We start from the raw sequence: 23425 nt of genomic DNA on the forward strand, positions 1-23425 counted from the left end.
CACTCAGCGATTCAGGAACAGCTTCTTCCCCTCCGCCATCAGGGAGGAGGTACAGGAGCCTGAAGACACACACTCAGCGATTCAGGAACAGCTTCTTCCCCTCCGCCATCCGATTCCTAAATGGACTTTGAACCCTTGGACACAACCTCACTTTTTCTTAATATATAATATTTGTCTTTGCACGTTTTTTAAAAATCTATTGAATATACAAACGAACATAATTGATTTACTTTCATTATTATTTATTTTATTTATTATTTTTCTCTCTCTGCTAGATTACGCATTACATTGAGCTGCTGCTGCTAAGTCAACAAATTTCACGCCACAGGCCGGAGATAACGCACCCGATTCCGATTCCTGTTTTTTTTTTGAGATTCGAGGCCCGTGCCCAGTGTATTATGCACGGTAATGATTTGGATGGAAGTGCAGGTAGGGAGATTCGTAAACCTGGTGGTGCAGGAGACAGCGAGGTTGTCAAAGGTTGCGACAGAGTCTAGGGACTGCGGCTGCTGGAATTTAACTTCTCGACCAGCGTCAGACCAGGGCAGGTCGTAGGCAAATTAAGTGGGAGGACCCTGTTTGTGTAGAGAGGGAGAGACTTTGCGACGGAAGGACAGAGAAATGGCTGCATAGAACACAGCACAGCACAGGCCCTTCGGCCCGCAATGTGGTGCTGGCCTTTTAACCTGCTCCGACATCAGTCTGGTCTTTCCCTCCCGTAGAGCCCTCCATTTCTCATTCGTCTTGTATCTGACTCTCCTACCACCCCCGGGGTGTATCTACCATCCATCCACCACTCTGTAAAAAAAACCTACCCCTGACATCACCTCTGTACCGTCCTCCCACCCTCCTGAAGTCATGACCACCCTGGGGAGAAACTCCCTGGCTGCCCACTTGACCGATGCCTCTTGATCATCTTACACACCTCTGCCACCTCGCCGCTCATCTTCACCCCAAAGGGGGGCAAGCCCTCGCCCGCTCGACCAAGACGTGCTCTCTAGTCCAGGCAGCGGACTTGGCCGATCTCCTCTGCAACCTCTTAAGCGTTGCAGTTTCCGCATCCTTCCAGTGACGAGGAAACCGGGACCGAACATGGTATTCCAAGGACGGTCTAACCAGGGTTTTACAGAGAGCGCCAAAGTTACCCCGCCTCTCTGGAATTCCACCCCAGGGCTATTGAAGACCAGCTTTCTTAACCACTCTGTCAACTTGTCGGGTAACTTTCGAGGGACCTATGGACCCCAAGATCCCCCCGTTCCACCGCACTCCCGCCATTAACCCCGTACTCCGCCTTCAAGCCCGACCTTCTGAAATCCCCCTTTCACTGGGCGTCCCTGGAAGTGCGGATCGACGGCACCCCCCCCTCGCTAACGGCCGCTGGGCTCCGCGGCGAGAAACCCACCCGTCCCAGTCTTGGCGCGCCGAGGGCGTATGTGAGTTCGGCCCCAGATCCGCGAGGTCGGGACGTCTCGCCCACCCAAACCCCGGTTTGTGTGAATGCTGCGCGACTCACCGCCCCCCCCCCCCGGCAAGGCATAACGGATCGCACACCGCGTACGATTAATAAGAAGCATACTTAAGAATATTAACTTAAGCGCACGGTTATTGAAGGTAAGAGAAAAGAACAAAAAGGGCCCACTTTACTTAAACAGTCACATGTGCACGGTGGAGCTCAAATCTTGGAACTGGTCTGGAACAAACTCGCCGGGCCCTCCCTCGGTCTGCGTGAAAGCACACAGCACCCTGCGCATCAGGGACGGCATCGTCCACCACCTTCCCTCCTCTCTCCTCCCAGCTCCCGCCAAACAAGATCCTCTCCGCCCCGTGTTCTCTGGAACCTTCTCCCAATTTTGCCACCCTGACTGGCCGACACCACGCTCCTAAGCTGGAAAACAAGAGTCTCCCGTCTCAGCAGGGACCGCTAAAATGAAATACCTGCAGCATCGCGGAAAAAAAAGAATCTTAACCAGGGCGTGACGCTTTCCAAAGTGAATCCATTCATCTCCATCTGCCACCTCTCAGCCCAGCTCTGCTTCCTCTCGATGTCCCATTGTACACCCTGCTACACTATCTGTATCGCCAACCTTCGTGTCCTCTGCAAACTTACTCACCCACCCTTCCACTTCCTCATCCAAGTCATTTACTGTATATTAAAAGAAAATCACAAGTAGAGGCCCCAGAACTACAGATGCTGGAAATCTGAAGGACGTCTGCAGAAGGCAGTATCCACAGAGGTGAATGAACAGTTGATGCTTACGGCCAAATTCCTACATTAGGAGGGGTCCGTGAAAATGGCAACAAGTCAACAGGTCTGTGGGCGAGGTGTATAGCACGTGTAATGCCTTAGTTTGTGTTTTTTTTACTGTTATGCTGTCTGTTATTTCGTTTTGTGCTGTTTTGTGCGAGTTGTTTCCCGCTCACGTTTGGGTTACTGCTGAAGATAAAAGATTGGAGAACTGTATGCCGTCTATTTATTGTTGTCGAGCCCACTAGGCGATCGGCTGTGCTGGATTGGGTGTTGTGCGATGATCCGGAGGTGACAAGAGAGCTTAAGGTCAAGGAACCCTTAGGGAACGGTGATCACAACATGATCGAGCTCACTTTGAAATTCGAGGAGGAGGAACTAAAATCCAATATGCATTTCGGTGGAACAGAGGAATTTACAACGGCATGAGAAGGAAACTGGCCAAAGTCGACTGGAAAGGGTCACCAGCAGGAAGGAGAGCAGAACAGCAGTGACTGGAGTTTCTGCGGAAAATGAGGGAAGTGCAAGACAGATAGATCCCAAATAAGAAGAAATTTTCAAATGGAAGGACGCTACTGTGGCTGACAAGTGAAGTCAGAGACAAAGTAAAAGCAAGAGAGGGCATATGAGGAAGCCAAAGCTAGTGGGAAGATAGAATATTGAGAAGCCTTTAAAAACTTGCAGAAGGAAACTAAGGTCATTAGGAAGGAAAAGGTGAATTATGAAAGGAAGCTAGCGACTAATATCAAAGAAGATACTAAAAGCATTCTTAAGCATATAAAGGGCAAAAAGAGAGTCAAGGGTAGATATAGGACCAAGAGAAATTGATGCTGGAGATATTGTAATGAGAGACGCAGGGATGGCAGAGGAACTGAATGCATATTTTGCATCAGTCTTCACAGTGGAAGACATCTGCAGTATACCGGACATTCAAGAGTGTCAGGGAAGTGAAGTTTGCGCAGAGGAAATTACGACTGAGAAGGTGCTCAGGAAGCTTAATGGTCTGAGGGTGGATAAATCTCCTGGGCCTGATGGAATGCACCTCTGGGTTCTAAAGGAAGTAGCTGGAGAGATTGCGGAGGCATTAGCAATGATCTTTCAAGAATCGGTATCGGATGACAGGAAAATTGCAAATGTTACTCCGCTATTTAAGGATGGGAGGCAGCAGAAAGGAAACTATAGACCTGTTAGCCTGACATCAGCGGTTGGGAAGTTGTTGGAATCGATTGTTAGGCATGATATTACGGAGTACCTGGAGGCACATGACAAGACAGGCCAAAGCCAGCGTGGTTTCCTGAAAGGAAAATCCTGCCTGACAAACCTATTGCAAATTTTTGAGGAAATTATAAGCAGGGTAGACAAAGGAGATGCAGTAGACGTCGTGTAATTAGATTTTCAGAAGGCTTTTGACAAGGTGCCCACATGAGGCTGTTTAGCATGAGCCCATGGAATTACAGGGAAGTTACTAGCATGTGTGGAGCATTGGCTGGTCAGCAGAAAACAGAGAGTGGGAATAAAGGATCCTATTCTGGCTGGCTTCCTGTTACCAGTGGAGTTCCACAGGGGTCAGAGTCGGGACCACTGCTTTTTACGATGTATGTCAATGATGTGGACTATGGGATTAATGGATTTGTTGCTAAATTTGCCAATGATACCAAGATAGGTGGAGGAAATAGAGAAATTAAGCCTGCAGAGACTTAGATAGTTTAGGGGAATGGGCAAAGAAATGGTAAATGAAATACAATGTGGGAAAGTGTAGGGTCGTGCACTTTGGTGGAAGAAATAAACAGGCAGACTGTTATTTCGATGGGAGAGAATTCAAAATGCAGAGATGCAAAGGGACCTGGGAGTCCTCGTGCAGGATACCCTAAAGGTTAATCTCCAGGTTGAGTCAGTGGTGAAGAAAGCAAATGCAATGTTGGTGTTCTTTTCCAGAGGATATTTATAGAATATAAGAGCAGGGATGTGATGTTGGGGCTGTATAAGGCACTCGTGTGACCACACTTGAGTATTGTGTACAGTTTTGAGCTCCTTATGTTAGAAAGAATGTACTATCATAATGGGATTTCTGAGAGGGTGTGTAAGTGTGTACCTCAGATAAATACTTTGTGGAGATTTGTGATATATATGTACAATGTCTGAAATACATCTTACGGAAATGTTTGTTTGATGATGAACTTCAATTAAAAAAAGTAAATTACAAAAAAAGAATGTACTGACATTGGAGAGGGTTCACTAGAATGGTTCCAGGAATGAAAGGAACCATCTAATGAAACCAGCTAATGTAATGGTTTCTCTGTAGCAGCAATGTTTGGGTTATGACTAGAGATAATGGGGACTTTGGAATGTATGTTCACCAATGAGAGGGGTGTTGTTCTTTCTTGTGGGTCTGGAAGAGGGATTTTCATGGTCCTTTGTCAGGGAGAGATGAAGAGAGGGGATGCGAATGGAGAGAGTTGTTAGACCGCCGGACAGAGTGGACTGAGGAGTGAGGGTCCGAGGGTTTGAGGGTCGGCTATGCTTGGAGGAGGATGACGGGAACAAATGACAGGAATGACAGGAATGAAAGGGTTACCGTATGAGGAACGTCTGTCAGCTCTTGGGCTGTATTCCCTGGAGTTCAGGAGAATGAGGGGAGGGGGATCTCATAGAAAGATTCCAAATGTTAAAAAGCCTGAACAGATTAGATATGATAAAGTTACTTCCCATGGCCGGGGAGTCCAGGACAAGAGGGCACGGCTTCAGGATTGAAGGACGTCCATTTAGAACAGAGATGCAGAGAAACCTCTTCAGTCAGATGGCGGTAAATCTGTGGAATTCGTTGCCACGAGCAGCTGCACGTCAATGTCAATCTCAATGGGTGTATTTAAGGCAGAGATAGACAGGTTCTTGATTAGCCAGGGCATCAAAGGGTATGGGGAGGAGGCAAGGGGGATGGGGATGACTGGAAGAATTGGATGGCGAAACAGACTCGATGGGTCGATTGGCCTACTTCTGCTCCTCTATGATTAAGGGGAGGTTTCTCTGGTGAGGGACACTAAGGTTGGGCTTGGGGCCAGAGAGAGGAGTTTGTAGGATTTGACCCGGAGTGGGGCCGGGGTGATCAATGGGGGATTGGTGGCGGGGGAAACCGTGAGCATGTTAGACTGTTCCAGTAAAACAGGCCCTTATCTTTGCTCTTTCTTTCCTAACCTTTTAGTCAAATTGAGGATTATGAAACTAAATATCTTAATTCTATGCGGTTATTTTGTAACAGGATCACAAATTACAGAGGGTCCCCACAAACAGGGGGCCTTGGGATGGGCTCGCCCCTCAAACCCGCACGTTTGGCGGGGCCCGGAGATGGCCTTCCCTGGACTTAAGCGGCCGAGGAAACGGAAATGTTTCGCACTGGCTGAGCCAGCGAGTGCAGGAGTTGGGGAGATTACGTCGCAGTTGTACATAACGTGGAGCATCGCGTGAAGATCCGGCCACTACAGGAGCAGCGTGCTGCTTAAAGGGAGAAGCAGTAGCGGTGGGTACAACTACAAGTTTTAAAAGGCATTTGGAGGGAAAGATTTATCGCATCAGTGGGCCAAACACAGGCCAATGGGACTAGATCAGACATGAATACGATGGGCTCCCCCCCTTGCCTCTCCACGTTGACTAAACTTGCTAATCCCACTTCAGTGACAAACTCTGATTTCTGTGCAAGACTTCGGTCTAAAATCCGGCGAAGAGCACAGAAAGCCACCTGACAAAAGAAATAATTTAACAGGAAGGAAAGAATTGCGAGGAGACAAAACACGTGACAGTATTTACCTTAATCCACTTTATTGGGGAAATCAGTCCAAACAACGATGTAATGTACAAATTAGGAGAAAGACATCCAGTGGTAGCAGGTTAAACCTGCCTAAAATCATTCAAGAAGCTATCAGACATTAAATTACATGATTTGCAATATTGAAACGGCATCCCAAATGTGACGAGACCACTGGAATGATACAATATTTTGTAATTCTGGTCAGGAAGAGAATCTACTTTAACTGATACGTACAGAAGCGGGGCTGCCTAACCAAACCACCGGGTAATCACAGCATCCACTGGCACTGCTGCTCACGCCATCAAAAGAAGCAGGTCGGCATTTAAAGCCATTTCAGTAAGGTTGGTCAAAGCTTACAGCACGTCGTTCAGCAACCCGGAGAAAACGCAGCGCGGACACCCTCCCACACGAGGCCCCCGTCTCTACGCCAAGTCGCATTCTTTCCCCTTCGTCAGGACCCATCCGACGTGGACCCCACCCCTACACCAGGCCAGGACCCATCCGACGTGGACCCCACCCCTACACCAGGCCAGGACCCATCCGACGTGGACCCCACCCCTACACCAGGCCAGGATCCATCCGACGTGGACCCCACCCCTACACCAGGCCAGGACCCATCCGACGTGGACCCCACCCCTACACCAGGCCAGGACCCATCCGACGTGGACCCCACCCCTACACCAGGCCAGGACCCATCCGACGTGGACCCCACCCCTACACCAGGCCAGGACCCATCCGACGTGGACCCCACCCCTACACCAGGCCAGGACCCATCCGACGTGGACCCCACCCCTACACCAGACCAGGACCCATCCGACGTGGACCCCACCCCTACACCAGACCAGGACCCATCCGACGTGGACCCTCCCCGCCACTTCAGATTGGACGACGTCTTCAGTTTCAATTCGAGCGTTTGCCGTTGGATGCTGGGAATACAAGCGAAGGAGTTTTGGGAAAGGAGGAGAAGGAGCCGGCAGCATGCTGGATACAAAGTGACTATCGACGGAGCAGCAAAGCTAATACACATCCTTGTTAACAGCTAAACCCACCGGATACACAATGCCACTGGGTACACTACAGTCAATGAAAATAAATAGGGGGGAGTAGACACTTATGATCACTCAAGCTAATTTCAGGCAGCAGAAGGTCTGCGGAACTATCATCTCCAAGGCAACTGAAATCCAGTGGCACTACCTACGAGACATTTACATTTTCCAGGGGGTCATCCTTTTCAGAGAGAGTGGAAGAAGGTTTTCAAAGATGTCAGCGGCTGATCTCGCTGCAGGTGCGGAGAGCCGTTCCGTCACCCCTTTCTACGATAAGGCAAGCACTGGGTAAGAAAGGAAAACAGGCAGATCAGATACTGAAAGCAGACAAGACGTGAACGCTTCTGAAGATAATCAGAACGTGCATCTACCTGTAAGCTATGACGACAACTTGTGGGAATTCTAGCAATGGAGTACATGTCATTTCTAAAATACTGCAAGTGAATTCATATAATTACCAACTCTTAATTCCTGTTGCTTTAAGACCTATCCGGGCAGACGGGGCTCGTCGGCTCATCTGGGGGAAGGAGAACTCCGATCTCAAACCTCCGCTGTACCCGATCACGGGGGAGGCTCCGGGAGTGAACCCCCAGTGAAAAACCCGGAGCTGGAGCCCCCCGAGGCAGCCCTACGTCGAGTTCGACGCTGACCGGCGACTCCTGCAACGCCGCTGGTGACAAACGGTATCTGCCGTTCCTTTGGGTGCGTGGAGCCTGCTACACGGGCAACAGTTCGCTCTCCGTATCCTGCTGCCCTGGCATGCGTATCTAGACAGATAGGACACAACAGCCACGGTCGACCCTGACCAACGGAGGCCTTAGTCACTTTAAGACCTACTGGGTTCTGCTAACTACTAGATTTTAAAGTAGGAAACATTATCCACAAGCCTGATACAGAAACACAGGGGGCAGCAGGAGGCCATCGAGCCTGTATTGACTACAGCGATCACAGAAGTCTTGCTCTTGCCTCGGAACCCTTGCTGTCCCACGCTGCACTCTGCTTTCACCACTCCCACTCTCCTCACATCAGCCCCGTCATTTTCAGCCAAAATGTTAACACCCCTGCCCGTGGACCTTAAACCACTCAATAATGCAGCCCATTTCTCAGCCAGCAATTAATTTAGCAGAAACCGCGAACCAGGTTTTCTGCTTTACTGAAGAGACACCACCTCAAAATCATTCAACTGAAAACAGACCACAAACTCTCATCTCTTCAGTGATTTTTTTAAAAAAAATCAAGTAATCTGAAACGCTACACACCAAATGAATTGATTTAACTGTAATAAATGTACACGGGAGGAGTGACTGAGGCCTCCGTCGGTCAGGGTCGACCGTGGCTGTTGTGTCCGAGCTGTCTAGATACACAAGCCAGGGCAGTACGATACGGAGAGAGCGAGCTGTTCCCCGGGTAGCAGGCTCCCCCTCTCCACGCAGACGATGAACCCAGAGGAACGGCAGAGACCGATACGGTTCGGCACCGGGAGTTGCCGGTCTGCGTCGAACTCGACGTCGGACTGCCTCAGGGACTCTCCTCATGAGTGGATATCGCTGCAAGGCAGCGGAGATCTGAGATCAGAGTTTTCCTTCTCCTAGATGAGCCCCATCTAACTGAGGACCAATTGGAATAAAGGCATCAGCTACCTCACATGGTTGGGACAAGTGAGGGTGAGACACAAAAGTCGACCACAACAGCAGAGCTCCCAGAGGGTCACAAGCTTGTCGCGGGGTTTGGAGGCTTGTCTGCCTCAACGACCCGGAGAACTATGTTGGTCGGACTCAGGGTTTTATGCTTTGGCTCTTGGTGGGGTCACCCATGCCAAACAGGTCAAAGGGCAGAGGCCAGACTCAGGGCGGTCCACCGGGTTCAGCTCAGGGCCAACAACCCTGACCGGTCAAACAATAACTGTTACGGAAACAGCAATGAAGAATCTTTCTACCTCCGAGTGCATCGTAAGTCCTGGGCTCCACCCCCGCGGGATTTGTGTGATTGATAGGAGTGAAAACCGAGGAAGCTACTGACAAGATGAGGGGGAGCCCTGAACACCGCCAAAGATGCAGGGCCTTCATTACTGCCCCGAACACCAGCCGGGTAACAGGAAGTACATACGATGGTAGAGAATTATTGAACGGTACCGCTAGATTTTAACACCTGTTCTTAAACCCTAAAAATCACCTAATAGAAACACAGAACCATTTACTGAGGATTCCACTCAAAACTCTGGATTGCTTCTTAAAATATTCAGCCCACAGAAACAGGAGGGCGAGTAGGAGACAGAACTGGGAATTTCATGCTCAGCTCTATCACAAGGTTTGTAATTCTGAACAATTAGCAAATCCCTCTAACTGGAAACAGTTCCAAGTATCACAGCGTTTTTCCAGCTCTTTGAATAATCCTCTGGTTGGCTTCCCAGTTGTACTTTCAGAGTTTTGAATCCATAATTTGTGTTTTATACCCCTTATTGAACCTGCTGAGGACTGCGTGTTTCTCCCCCCGACCCTCGCTAGCTGCACGTGCAGATTACAAGGCACACATCTTTAGTTTAAAGAGCCTTTTCAACCATCAGTACCCCTACAGCAGGCACCCATCTTGTGCTATTTCTTCAGAGACCCAGCGACAAACTGGGACACGATGCAGGCCGGAACTGCCTGCGGGGAGAATGCTTATGCTGGGACCGAGCTGGGACTCTGGGACACGATGCAGGCTGGAACTGCCTGAGGGGAGAATGCTTATGCTGGGACCGAGCTGGGACTCTGGGACACGATGCAGGCCGGAACTGCCTGCGGGGAGAATGCTTATGCTGGGACCGAGCTGGGACTCTGGGACACGATGCAGGCCGGAACTGCCTGAGGGGAGAATGCTTATGCTGGGACCGAGCTGGGACTCTGGGACACGATGCAGGCCGGAACTGACTGAGGGGAGAATGCTTATGCTGGGACCGAGCTGGTTCTCTGGGACACGATGCAGGCCGGAACTGCCTGAGGGGAGAATGCTTATGCTGGGACCGAGCTGGGACTCTGGGACACGATGCAGGCCGGAACTGCCTGAGGGGAGAATGCTTATGCTGGGACCGAGCTGGGACTCTGGGACACGATGCAGGCCGGAACTGCCTGAGGGGAGAATGCTTATGCTGGGACCGAGTTGGGACTCTGGGACGTGATGCAGGCCGGAACTGCCTGAGGGGAGAATGCTTATGCTGGGACCGAGCTGGGACTCTGGGACACGATGCAGGCCGGAACTGCCTGAGGGGAGAATGCTTATGCCGGGACCGAGCTGGGACTCTGGGACACGATGCAGGCCGGAACTGCCTGAGGGGAGAATGCTTATGCTGGGACCGAGCTGGGACTCTGGGACACGATGCAGGCTGGAACTGCCTGAGGAGAGAATGCTTATGCTGGGACCGAGCTGGGACTCTGGGACACGATGCAGGCCGGAACTGCCTGAGGGGAGAATGCTTATGCTGGGACCGAGCTGGGACTCTGGGACACGATGCAGGCCGGAACTGCCTGAGGAGAGAATGCTTATGCTGGGACCGAGCTGGGACTCTGGGACACGATGCAGGCCGGAACTGCCTGAGGGGAGAATGCTTATGCTGAGACCGAGCTGGGACTCTGGGACACGATGCAGGCCGGAACTGCCTGAGGGGGGAGAATGCTTATGCTGGGACCGAGCTGGGACTCTGGGACACGATGCAGGCCGGAACTGCTTGAGGGGAGAATGCTTATGCTGGGACCGAGATGGGTCTCTGGGACACGATGCAGGCCAGAACTGCCTGAGGGGAGAATGCTTATGCTGGGACTGAGCTGGGACTCTGGGACACGATGCAGGCTGGAACTGCCTGAGGGGGGAGAATGCTTATGCTGGGACCGAGCTGGGACTCTGGGATGTGATGCAGGCCGGAACTGCCTGAGGGGAGAATGCTTATGCTGGGACCGAGCTGGGACTCTGGGACACGATGCAGGCCAGAACTGCCTGAGGAGAGAATGCTTATGCTGGGACCGAGCTGGGACTCTGGGACACGATGCAGGCCGGAACTGCCTGAGGAGAGAATGCTTATGCCGGGACCGAGCTGGGACTCTGGGACACGATGCAGGCCGGAACTGCCTGAGGAGAGAATGCTTATGCTGGGACCGAGTTGGGACTCTGGGACGTGATGCAGGCCGGAACTGCCTGAGGGGAGAATGCTTATGCTGGGACCGAGCTGGGACTCTGGGACACGATGCAGGCCGGAACTGCCTGAGGGGAGAATGCTTATGCTGGGACCGAGCTGGGACTCTGGGACACGATGCAGGCCGGAACTGCCTGAGGGGAGAATGCTTATGCTGAGACCGAGCTGGGACTCTGGGACACGATGCAGGCCGGAACTGCTTGAGGGGAGAATGCTTATGCTGGGACCGAGATGGGTCTCTGGGACACGATGCAGGCCGGAACTGCTTGAGGGGAGAATGCTTATGCTGGGACCGAGTTGGGACTCTGGGACGTGATGCAGGCCGGAACTGCCTGAGGGGAGAATGCTTATGCTGGGACCGAGCTGGGACTCTGGGACGTGATGCAGGCCGGAACTGCCTGAGGGGAGAATGCTTATGTTGGGACCGAGCTGGGACTCTGGGACACGATGCAGGCCGGAACTGCCTGAGGGGAGAATGCTTATGTTGGGACCGAGCTGGGACTCTGGGACACGATGCAGGCCGGAACTGCCTGAGGGGAGAATGCTTATGCTGGGACCGAGCTGGGACTCTGGGACACGATGCAGGCCGGAACTGCCTGAGGGGAGAATGCTTATGCCGGGACCGAGCTGGGACTCTGGGACGCGATGCAGGCCGGAACTGCCTGAGGGGAGAATGCTTATGCCGGGACCGAGCTGGGACTCTGGGACGCGATGCAGGCCGGAACTGCCTGAGGGGAGAATGCTTATGCTGGGACCGAGCTGGGACTCTGGGACGCGATGCAGGCCGTAACTGCTTGAGGGGAGAATGCTTATGCTGGGACCGAGCTGGGACTCTGGGACGTGATGCAGGCCGGAACTGCCTGAGGGGAGAATGCTTATGCTGGGACCGAGCTGGGACACTGGGACACGATGCAGGCCGGAACTGCCTGAGGGGAGAATGCTTATGCTGGGACCGAGCTGGGACACTGGGACACGATGCAGGCTGGAACTGCCTGAGGGGAGAATGCTTATGCCGGGACCGAGCTGGGACTCTGGGACACGATGCAGGCCGGAACTGCCTGAGGGGAGAATGCTTATGCTGGGACTGAGCTGGGACTCTGGGACACGATGCAGGCCGGAACTGCCTGAGGGGAGAATGCTTATGCTGGGACCGAGCTGGGACTCTGGGACACGATGCAGGCCGGAACTGCTTGAGGGGAGAATGCTTATGCTGGGACCGAGCTGGGACTCTGGGACACGATGCAGGCCGGAACTGCCTGAGGGGAGAATGCTTATGCTGGGACCGAGCTGGGACTCTGGGACACGATGCAGGCCGGAACTGCTTGAGGAGAGAATGCTTATGCTGGGACCGAGCTGGGACTCTGGGACACGATGCAGGCCGGAACTGCTTGAGGAGAGAATGCTTATGCTGGGACCGAGCTGGGACTCTGGGACACGATGCAGGCCGGAACTGCCTGAGGGGAGAATGCTTATGCTGGGACCGAGCTGGGTCTCTGGGACCTGATGCAGGCCGGAACTGCCTGAGGGGAGAATGCTTATGCTGGGACCGAGCTGGGACTCTGGGACACGATGCAGGCCGGAACTGCTTGAGGGGAGAATGCTTATGCTGGGACCGAGCTGGGTCTCTGGGACACGATGCAGGCCGGAACTGCCTGAGGGGAGAATGCTTATGCTGGGACCGAGCTGGGACTCTGGGACACGATGCAGGCCGGAACTGCCTGAGGGGAGAATGCTTATGCTGGGACCGAGCTGGGACTCTGGGACACGATGCAGGCCGGAACTGCCTGAGGGGAGAATGCTTATGCTGGGACCGAGCTGGGACTCTGGGACACGATGCAGGCCGGAACTGCCTGAGGGGAGAATGCTTATGCTGAGACCGAGCTGGGACTCTGGGACACGATGCAGGCCGGAACTGCCTGAGGGGAGAATGCTTATGCTGGGACCGAGCTGGGACTCTGGGACACGATGCAGGCCGGAACTGCTTGAGGAGAGAATGCTTATGCTGGGACCGAGCTGGGACTCTGGGACACGATGCAGGCCGGAACTGCTTGAGGAGAGAATGCTTATGCTGGGACCGAGCTGGGACTCTGGGACACGATGCAGGCCGGAACTGCCTGAGGGGAGAATGCTTATGCTGGGACCGAGCTGGGACTCTGGGACACGATGCAGGCCGGAACTGCCTGAGGGGAGAATGCTTATGCTGGGACCGAGCTGGGAGTGTGGGACACGATACAGGCCGGAACTGCCTGAGGGGAGAATGCTTATGCTGGGACCGAGCTGGGAGTGTGGGACACGATACAGGCCGGAACTGCCTGAGGGGAGAATGCTTATGCTGGGACCGAGCTGGGACTCTGGGACACGATGCAGGCCGGAACTGCTTGAGGGGAGAATGCTTATGCTGGGACCGAGCTGGGTCTCTGGGACACGATGCAGGCCGGAACTGCCTGAGGGGAGAATGCTTATGCTGGGACCGAGCTGGGACTCTGGGACACGATGCAGGCCGGAACTGCCTGAGGGGAGAATGCTTATGCTGGGACCGAGCTGGGACTCTGGGACACGATGCAGGCCGGAACTGCCTGAGGGGAGAATGCTTATGCTGGGACCGAGCTGGGACTCTGGGACACGATGCAGGCCGGAACTGCCTGAGGGGAGAATGCTTATGCTGAGACCGAGCTGGGACTCTGGGACACGATGCAGGCCGGAACTGCCTGAGGGGAGAATGCTTATGCTGGGACTGAGCTGGGACTCTGGGACACGATGCAGGCTGGAACTTCCTGAGGGGAGAATGCTTATGTTGGGACCGAGCTGGGACTCTGGGACACGATGCAGGCTGGAACTGCCTGAGGGGAGAATGCTTATGCTGGGACCGAGCTGGGACTCTGGGACACGATGCAGGCCGGAACTGCCTGAGGGGAGAATGCTTATGCCGGGACCGAGCTGGGACTCTGGGACACGATGCAGGCCGGAACTGCCTGAGGGGAGAATGCTTATGCTGGGACCGAGCTGGGACTCTGGGACACGATGCAGGCCGGAACTGCCTGAGGGGAGAATGCTTATGTTGGGACCGAGCTGGGACTCTGGGACACGATGCAGGCCGGAACTGCCTGAGGGGAGAATGCTTATGTTGGGACCGAGCTGGGACTCTGGGACACGATGCAGGCTGGAACTGCCTGAGGGGAGAATGCTTATGCTGGGACCGAGCTGGGACTCTGGGACACGATGCAGGCCGGAACTGCTTGAGGAGAGAATGCTTATGCTGGGACCGAGCTGGGACTCTGGGACACGGTGCAGGCCGGAACTGCCTGAGGGGAAAATGCTTATGCTGGGACCGAGCTGGGACTCTGGGACACGATGCAGGCCGGAACTGCTTGAGGAGAGAATGCTTATGCTGGGACCGAGCTGGGACTCTGGGACACGATGCAGGCCGGAACTGCCTGAGGGAGAGAATACTTATGCTGGGACCGAGCTGGGTCTCTGGGACACGATGCAGGCCGGAACTGCTTGAGGAGAGAATGCTTATGCTGGGACCGAGCTGGGACTCTGGGACACGATGCAGGCCGGAACTGCCTGAGGGAGAGAATACTTATGCTGGGACCGAGCTGGGTCTCTGGGACACGATGCAGGCCGGAACTGCCTGAGGGAGAGAATACTTATGCTGGGACCGAGCTGGGACTCTGGGACACGATGCAGGCCGGAACTGCCTGAGGGGAAAATGCTTATGCTGGGACCGAGCTGGGACTCTGGGACACGATGCAGGCCGGAACTGCTTGAGGAGAGAATGCTTTTGCTGGGACCGAGCTGGGACTCTGGGACACGATGCAGGCCGGAACTGCCTGAGGGGAGAATGCTTATGCTGGGACTGAGCTGGGACTCTGGGACACGATGCAGGCCGGAACTGCCTGAGGGGAGAATGCTTATGCTGGGACCGAGTTGGGACTCTGGGACATGATGCAGGCCGGAACTGCTTGAGGGGAGAATGCTTATGCTGGGACCGAGCTGGGACTCTGGGACACGATGCAGGCCGGAACTGCTTGAGGGGAGAATGCTTATGCTGGGACCGAGTTGGGACTCTGGGACATGATGCAGGCCGGAACTGCCTGAGGGGAGAATGCTTATGCTGGGACTGAGCTGGGACTCTGGGACACGATGCAGGCCGGAACTGCCTGAGGGGAGAATGCTTATGCTGAGACCGAGCTGGGACTCTGGGACACGATGCAGGCCGGAACTGCTTGAGGGGAGAATGCTTATGCTGGGACCGAGCTGGGACTCTGGGACACGATGCAGGCCGGAACTGCCTGAGGGGAGAATGCTTATGCTGGGACCGAGCTGGGACTCTGGGACACGATGCAGGCCGGAACTGCTTGAGGAGAGAATGCTTATGCTGGGACCGAGCTGGGACTCTGGGACACGATGCAGGCCGGAACTGCTTGAGGAGAGAATGCTTATGCTGGGACCGAGCTGGGACTCTGGGACACGATGCAGGCCGGAACTGCTTGAGGAGAGAATGCTTATGCTGGGACCGAGCTGGGACTCTGGGACACGATGCAGACCGGAACTGCTTGAGGGGAGAATGCTTATGCTGGGACCGAGCTGGGACTCTGGGACACGATGCAGGCCGGAACTGCCTGAGGGGAGAATGCTTATGCTGGGACCGAGCTGGGACTCTGGGACACGATGCAGGCCGGAACTGCCTGAGGGGAGAATGCTTATGCTGGGACCGAGCTGGGACTCTGGGACACGATGCAGGCCGGAACTGCTTGAGGAGAGAATGCTTATGCTGGGACCGAGCTGGGACTCTGGGACACGATGCAGGCCGGAACTGCTTGAGGAGAGAATGCTTATGCTGGGACCGAGCTGGGACTCTGGGACACGGTGCAGGCCGGAACTGCCTGAGGGGAGAATGCTTATGCTGGGACCGAGCTGGGACTCTGGGACACGATGCAGGCCGGAACTGCTTGAGGGGAGAATGCTTATGCTGGGACCGAGCTGGGACTCTGGGACACGATGCAGGCCGGAACTGCCTGAGGGGAGAATGCTTATGCTGGGACCGAGCTGGGACTCTGGGACACGATGCAGGCCGGAACTGCCTGAGGGGAGAATGCTTATGCTGGGACCGAGCTGGGACTCTGGGACACGATGCAGGCCGGAACTGCCTGAGGAGAGAATGCTTATGCTGGGACTGAGCTGGGACTCTGGGACACGATGCAGGCCGGAACTGCCTGAGGGGAGAATGCTTATGCTGGGACCGAGCTGGGACTCTGGGACACGATGCAGGCCGGAACTGCCTGAGGGGAGAATGCTTATGCTGGGACCGAGCTGGGACTCTGGGACACGATGCAGGCCGGAACTGCCTGAGGGGAGAATGCTTATGCTGGGACCGAGCTGGGACTCTGGGACACGATGCAGGCCGGAACTGCCTGAGGGGAGAATGCTTATGCCGGGACCGAGCTGGGTGCAAAGCCGCAACTTACCAGTCATGGCTTCCTGCGCGAAGTATTTCACGTCCATATCTTGGTCCTGACTCAATTTCTCCAATATTGGTTTGACCTCGTTCTGTAAAGTGCTGCGATTTAAAAGTGATTTTTAGTACCTGTGAGCTTAAAGACTAGACAGCAGCACATTCACTTCAATCCAGAACGGAACTGGGTATTACCCAGATTAAAAACCTCCTGTTTCTGCCTCTCACGCAGGCTCCCGCTACCACAACTGATCTTTTACTGGCCAGGTACGGGGTGGAGCGGTCAGAAACTGCAGCTCAGCTCATTTGGGTGAGGGGATGCAAAAGGATGCCCCATTTTTACGCCGTTGGCGAGAGGGGGCATTAAATTCATAAATTTCCTTTTAATGCAATCCATCTGCTACTACTTTCCACACAAATTCCCATCAAATCCGAAACGCACAATTTCACAAACATCGTTACCCGGACGGGTTGGCGGGTTGGGGGGTGGGGAGATACATCGCTACCAAAGGAGGTGTAAGGCACTCCTTCCCTCCGCTAGCCTGCAGGTCACCCTTGGGCAAGGTGTAGCACCTGGGAGCAGATAGCGGACGGTCACGTGTGCAGCCGGTGCGGATCACAAGCCCTGGTGATGCGACCACTGACGCCGGGCAGACAATCTCTGAAGAGTACCGATTATGGCTGGGGTCACCCCGTCTTGTAAGGACACAAGCTGCCCAGGAGGCAAGGGCACAAACCAAGAACAATCGTGGCACGTGATGATGATGGTGGTGGTGCTGACTGAAATCTCACTGTGCAGTTTTCGGTTCTAACCAGGGTTTGTCCGTCAGTGGTCGAAGGGGAGAGGGAAGATGTATTAAAGAGGATCGGAGGAGTAAACTTTTCATGCAGGAACAAAAACCTGGACAGTCACTTGATTAATCTCTGGTTAGGTCACACTTGGGGTACTGAATTCAGCGCTGGTCAGGCCTTTAAAGAGTGTGAAGGCTTTGGAGAGGGTACAGAAGACGTTTACCATGACGTTGCCTGAGATAAATCTCTGGTTGGGTCACACTTGGGGTACTGAATTCAGCGCTGGTCAGGCCTTTAAAGAGTGTGAAGGCTTTGGAGAGGGTACAGAAGACGTTTACCATGACGTTGCCTGAGATAAATCTCTGGTTAGGTCACACTTGGGGTACTGAATTCAGCGCTGGTCAGGCCTTTAAAGAGTGTGAAGGCTTTGGAGAGGGTACAGAAGACGTTTACCATGACATTGTCTGAGATAAATCTCTGGTTGGGTCACACTTGGGGTACTGAATTCTGCTCTGGTCAGGCCTTTAAAGAGTGTGAAGGCTTTGGAGAGGGTACAGAAGACGTTTACCATGACATTGCCTGAGATAAATCTCTGGTTGGGTCACACTTGAGGTACTGAATTCCGCTCTGGTCAGGCCTTTAAAGAGTGTGAAGGCTTTGGAGAGGGTATAGAAGACGTTTACCATGACATTGCCTGAGATAAATCTCTGGTTGGGTCACACTTGAGGTACTGAATTCCGCTCTGGTCAGGCCTTTAAAGAGTGTGAAGGCTTTGGAGAGGGTACAGAAGACGTTTACCAGGATGTGATAAATCTCTGGCTGGGTCACATTTGGAGTTCTGATTTGAGCTCAGGTCTCCCCTTTAAAGGGTCTGAAGAAGGTAAAGAAGACATGCTAGCTGGTACTGCAGCCTTTACCTGAGAGGTTGCTAAATTGGGATTGCTTTCTCCAGAGCAGTGGAGTCTGAGGGACGGGCTGATTGAAGTTTGCAAAGGCAAAGACAGACGGCTGATGGGTAAGATGCGAGAGCAAGAGGAAAACAGCTCGAAGATGTGCCGAGGATTTGAGTGCCTGGAACACACTGATGGGTCTGGTGGCAGTCGATGCAGATACGAAAGAAGCGTTTAAGATCCGAAGGAGGGTCACGGTCTGAAACGTCGACTGGTGCTGCCTGACCTGCCGAGTTCCTCCGGCATTTTTTTGTGAGTGTTGAAGTGTTTAAGACACTGTTAGACAGGCAAATGAATGTGCAGGGAACGGAGCATATTGGCCACTTGTAGGCAAAAGGACGTGGTTCAATTGGGCGCTGATTTTGTTTTTTTGCTTTTGCAGGTGTGGGAGTTCCAGAGCAACATGCACAAAATGCCGGAGCACCTCGGCAGGCCAGGTAGCACCTACGGAAATTAATGAACAGTCGACGCTTCAGGCCGAGAGCCTTCGCCAGGACTGAGAAGGAAGAATTGTGGGTCAACGGGCCTTTTCTACAGTGAGCAAGACAAAGGGATGTGGAGTTAGCGTGGCTAAGTGGGTTACTATAGCAAGGAGTGATTGTCAGTACAGACGCAATGGACGGGAGGGCATGCTTCCATACAGTACAACTATTTCCGGAACCTGGGCTTTGCTTGAAACATCATCCGCAGACAACTTTTAACCCACGTTGCCAGCTTGCCAGAAGTTTTAACAATAAAACTTGACTAATCTGTTGGGATTTTTTTGAGGATGTAACCAGGAAGTTAGACAAGGGAGATCCAGTGGATGTAGTGTACCTCGATTTTCAGAAGGCATTTGATAAGGTCCCACATAGGAGATTGGTGGGTAAAATCAAAGCTCATGGCATTGGGGGGGAAGGTATTGACATGGATAGAAAACTGGTTGGCAGATAGAAAGCAAAGGGTAGCGGTGAATGGGTGTTTCTCGGAATGGCAGGTGGTGACTAGTGGGGTGCCACAGGGCTCAGTACTGGGACCACAGCTGTTTACAATTTACGTCAACGATTTGGATGAAGGCATTAAGAATAACATCAGCAAGTCTGCTGATGATACTAAGCTGGGTGGCAGTGTGACATGTGATGAGGATGTTAGGAGAATTCAGGGTGACTTGGATTGGCTGGGTGAGTGGGCAGATACTTGGCAGATGACGTTTAATGTTATTAAGTGTGAGGTTATCCACTTTGGGAGTAAGAACAGGAAGGCAGATTATTATCTGAATGGCGTAGAATTAGGTAAGGGAGAAATACAAAGAGATCTTGGAGTCCTTGTTCATCAGTCACTGAAGGTGAATGAGCAAGTGCAGCAGGCAGTGAAGAAGGCTAATGGAATGTTGGCCTTTATTACAAAGGCAATTGAGTACAAGAGCAAGGAAATCCTCTTGCATTTGTACAGAGCCCTGGTGAGACCACACCTGGAGTACTGTGTACAGTTTTGGTCTCCAAGGTTAAGGACGGACATCCTGGCTGTAGAGGAAGTGCAGCGTAGATTCACAAGGTTAATTCCTGGGATGTCCGGACTGTCTTACGCAGAGAGGTTAGAGAGACTGGGCTTGTACACGCTGGAATTAAGGAGATTGAGAGGGGATCTAATTGCAACATATAAGATTATTAAGGGATTGGACAAGATAGAGGCAGGAAATAGGTTCCAGATGCTGGGAGAGTCCAGTACCAGAGGGCATGGTTTGAGAATAAGGGGTAGGTCATTTGGGTCAGAGTTAAGGAAAAACTTCTTCTCCCAGAGAGTTGTGGGTGTCTGGAATGCACTGCCTTGGAAGGCAGTGGAGGCCAATTCTCTGGATGCTTTCAAGAAGGAGCTAGATAGGTATCTTATGGATAGGGGAATCAAGGGATATGGGGACAAGGCAGGAACCGGGTATTGATAGTGATTGATCAGCCATGATGTCAGAATGGCGGTGCAGGCTCGAAGGGCCGAATGGTCTACTTCTGCACCTATTGTCTATTGTCTATAAAGACCAGCCTCCTGTGCAGGACCTTGTCAAAGGTCTCACTGAAGTCGAAGCAGACACATTGCATGACACACAAATAAAATGGTTCGCTGGGCTCCCAAAAGGCCACTGGGAGCTGGGGAGCAGATCTACAGGCAGATACGACGTGCGACACAGGAACGGAATCAGGCCGTCCAGCCCATCGAGTCTACTCTGCCATTCCGTCACAGCCGATTTATTATCCCCCCACCCCCCCCCAACCCCAGTCACGGAAAGGGTTTACTGAGTGGCTGACTTCAACCTCCCCAGTACCAAACGGAATTTCCTGAGCGCCAGAGGCTTCAATGGGTCAAAATCAGTAACTGCGTCTAGGAGGGTTACACCAGACGTCGACGTCACAGAGCCTACGAGGAAATGAGCCGGGCCGGATGATCACATTTTCAGCCGCAATTGTAATTCCCTCAGTTTTAAGATATTCACGGATTAAAACTGATCCTTGGGTGAAGGTGCTGAGGCGCAGAAGGGGTAATTGTAAGAGTATTAGGCAGGGACAGGAGAGGGTAATCTGGGAAGCAGCTGCTCGAGGGGACAGCGACACCTCTTCCCCAGGGCACCACTGCTCAGTACAAGAGGATGTGGCTTTAAGGTGAGGGGAGGGAAGTTCAAGGGGGATATTAGAGGAAGGTTTTTCACTCAGAGAGTGGTTGGTGCGTGGAATGCACTGCCCGAGTCAGTGGTGGAGGCAGACACACTAGTGAAGTTTAAGAGACTACTAGACAGGTATATGGAGGAATTTAAGGTGGGGGGATACATGGGAGGCAGGGTTTGAGGGTCGGCACAACACTGTGGGCTGAAGGGCCTGTACTGTGCTGTACTATTCTACGTTGGACCCTTCTAAAGGCCAGTTGATTGGAGTTCCTCGGGTAGCGTGGGTGATGAGAGAGTGTGTGCAAGGTCAGTCTTACAACCTTACAGAAAGGAATATTACGCATGGCTCGGGAAAGCGGTAGTAAAACGAGGCCCTTGGGAATACGAAGGCAATACAAGTCATTCGGAGGGCAGAAACGGGCCACAATGTCCTTGGCAAGAAGGCAAGAGAGTGGGGCTGAGGGGGGGATAGTAAATCAGCACGATAGAATGGCTGTGCAGCGTCGATGGGCCAAACAGTCTATTTCTGCTCCTGTGGCTTGTGGTGTTAATCTCAGGACAGCGAAGATCGTTTAAGGTTAGCAAAGGAGGAGAGTGAGGGTGGGGAGAGGAGATGGACTGAGGGTTAAGTTTATGCCCCTCTCCCACACAGTACACGGAATGAGCTGCCAGAGGAAGTGGTTGAGCCAACTCAACATTGACAACTTTGAAGAGGACAGGTACGTGGGCGGGGAAGGTTTAAAGCAGGGGTTCACAACTATCTTGGTGCCACGGACCGACACCGTTAAGCTAAGGGGTCCACGGACCCCAGGTTAGGAATCTGGGACCGGCAGAGACGGGAGGTCTTGGCCGGAACGGGCCTGTGGCTCCATCACTAAATGCCACCACAAGCGGCATCTCAACTTGCGTCCCAAACCAGAGACGGAACATGCTCCGCGGGCCGGGTTACGAGCCCCAACTCAGTGGCGTACCTACCTGGCATCTAAAACCGGTCCTATTTTCTGCAACGACTTCGCCACGTTGAAGCGAACGTTTGCCACCTGGTCGCCTGCCATCTGGAGGACCGTCGGCAGCATGTGCTTCGCTGTGATCTCCTGGCCACAGGCTTCAGACAACACCTGAAACAGACAGACAGACAGCAGGGAATGCAAACGTTCACTCACAGCCCCCACCTTCCAGACGGAAGAAAAGATCACCCATCTGATTAGTGCAATTTTGCCCCGTGATGAAAAGACACGGTCCACGCTGGCACCGGTGATAATCGGCAAGGAGAGAGAGGAGGTCCTGCAAAGGGGATTTACAGGTCAATTGAAGTGTTGTAAAGAAGTAAGTTTCTTCCAAGATGGCGGTGTGACGCAGCTTGCAGCGGCCACTCCGGAGCTGATTATCTGTTATTTGTGAAGTGGGGTGCCGTGCGCAATCATAATCGATTGAAAACGGACGTGGGAGCACGGAGGAACATCGGGGAATCTCCAGGAAGACCTTCTTCGTTGCTGCTGCTGCTGTGAGGTCCGGGACTCTGCTGGGAAGAACAGGCCCCCAGTCCTCGGGGTCGCGTTGCCGATGGCCGTTGGCGGGGCCGTCTTGATACGCTCGGCAGAGGATGGTGCTCGGAGAGGCTGTGCCGGAGGGGATGGTCGTCGGCTCAGAGGTTCGACGGACTCGGAGTCCGCTGCGGTCAGGTCACTTTCGATGTGTGCTGTGTCTGCGAGGCTGGGTTCGACAGAGTTTTCATTGTGTGCTGTGTCTGCGAGGCTGAGTCGGGTGGCGCCGTGGAAGTCCATAGCAGGGGTACTCCCTTCTGCCGCCGGCGTGGGATGGCGAGTCTGTCGGGACCCTGAGGACTTGTGGAAACTGTGTGGTGATTTCTTTTGAACTTATAGTCCTTTAACATCTTTGGACTATTTTTACTGTGCCCATGGACTGTCTTTAATCAATTATGCTATTGCTTGCACTGTTGTAACGATATGTTGTAACTATGTGGTTTTGTGCAGGTCTTGTAGTTTTAGTTTTTAGTCTTGTTTTTGTCTGGTGGGTTTGGAGCTCCTTTCCAGGGTAGCGCGATATTAATACACAGCAGCCTCTCCGGACTCTGGATTGGGGATTGCCGAACGTTATGTGGATTTTCTGGTGTAGTCTGCTTTGTCGTGTGCTTTTGTGATATCATTCTGGAGGAACGTTGTCTCATTTTTTAACTGCATTGCATTTGTGGTTTCTAAATGACAATAAACTGAATCTGAATCTGAAATGGTGGTCTATTGTAATCGCCGGACTACCCCCTCGGCGAGTTTAGAAACAGGAAGGCAGGACGGCTGAGATGAAGAGACAAAGAGTG

At 53.1% G+C, this 23425-nt stretch overlaps 1 protein-coding gene across 1 annotated transcript in view; it reads right to left on the reverse strand.

Moving 5' to 3' along the window:
- Positions 1–6041: 6041 nt before the first annotated feature.
- Positions 6042–23425, reverse strand: part of LOC140716969 (serine/threonine-protein phosphatase 2A 65 kDa regulatory subunit A beta isoform-like) — an 83394-nt gene continuing 66010 nt past the window's right edge. Inside the window, 3 exon segments of the mRNA XM_073030167.1 lie at positions 6042–7377; positions 16730–16821; positions 22066–22208. Coding sequence (XP_072886268.1) covers positions 7361–7377; positions 16730–16821; positions 22066–22208 — 252 coding nt within the window. The 3' untranslated portion in view covers positions 6042–7360.

This window comes from Hemitrygon akajei, chromosome 26 (assembly GCF_048418815.1).
Source record: "Hemitrygon akajei chromosome 26, sHemAka1.3, whole genome shotgun sequence".
NCBI lineage: Eukaryota > Metazoa > Chordata > Chondrichthyes > Myliobatiformes > Dasyatidae > Hemitrygon > Hemitrygon akajei.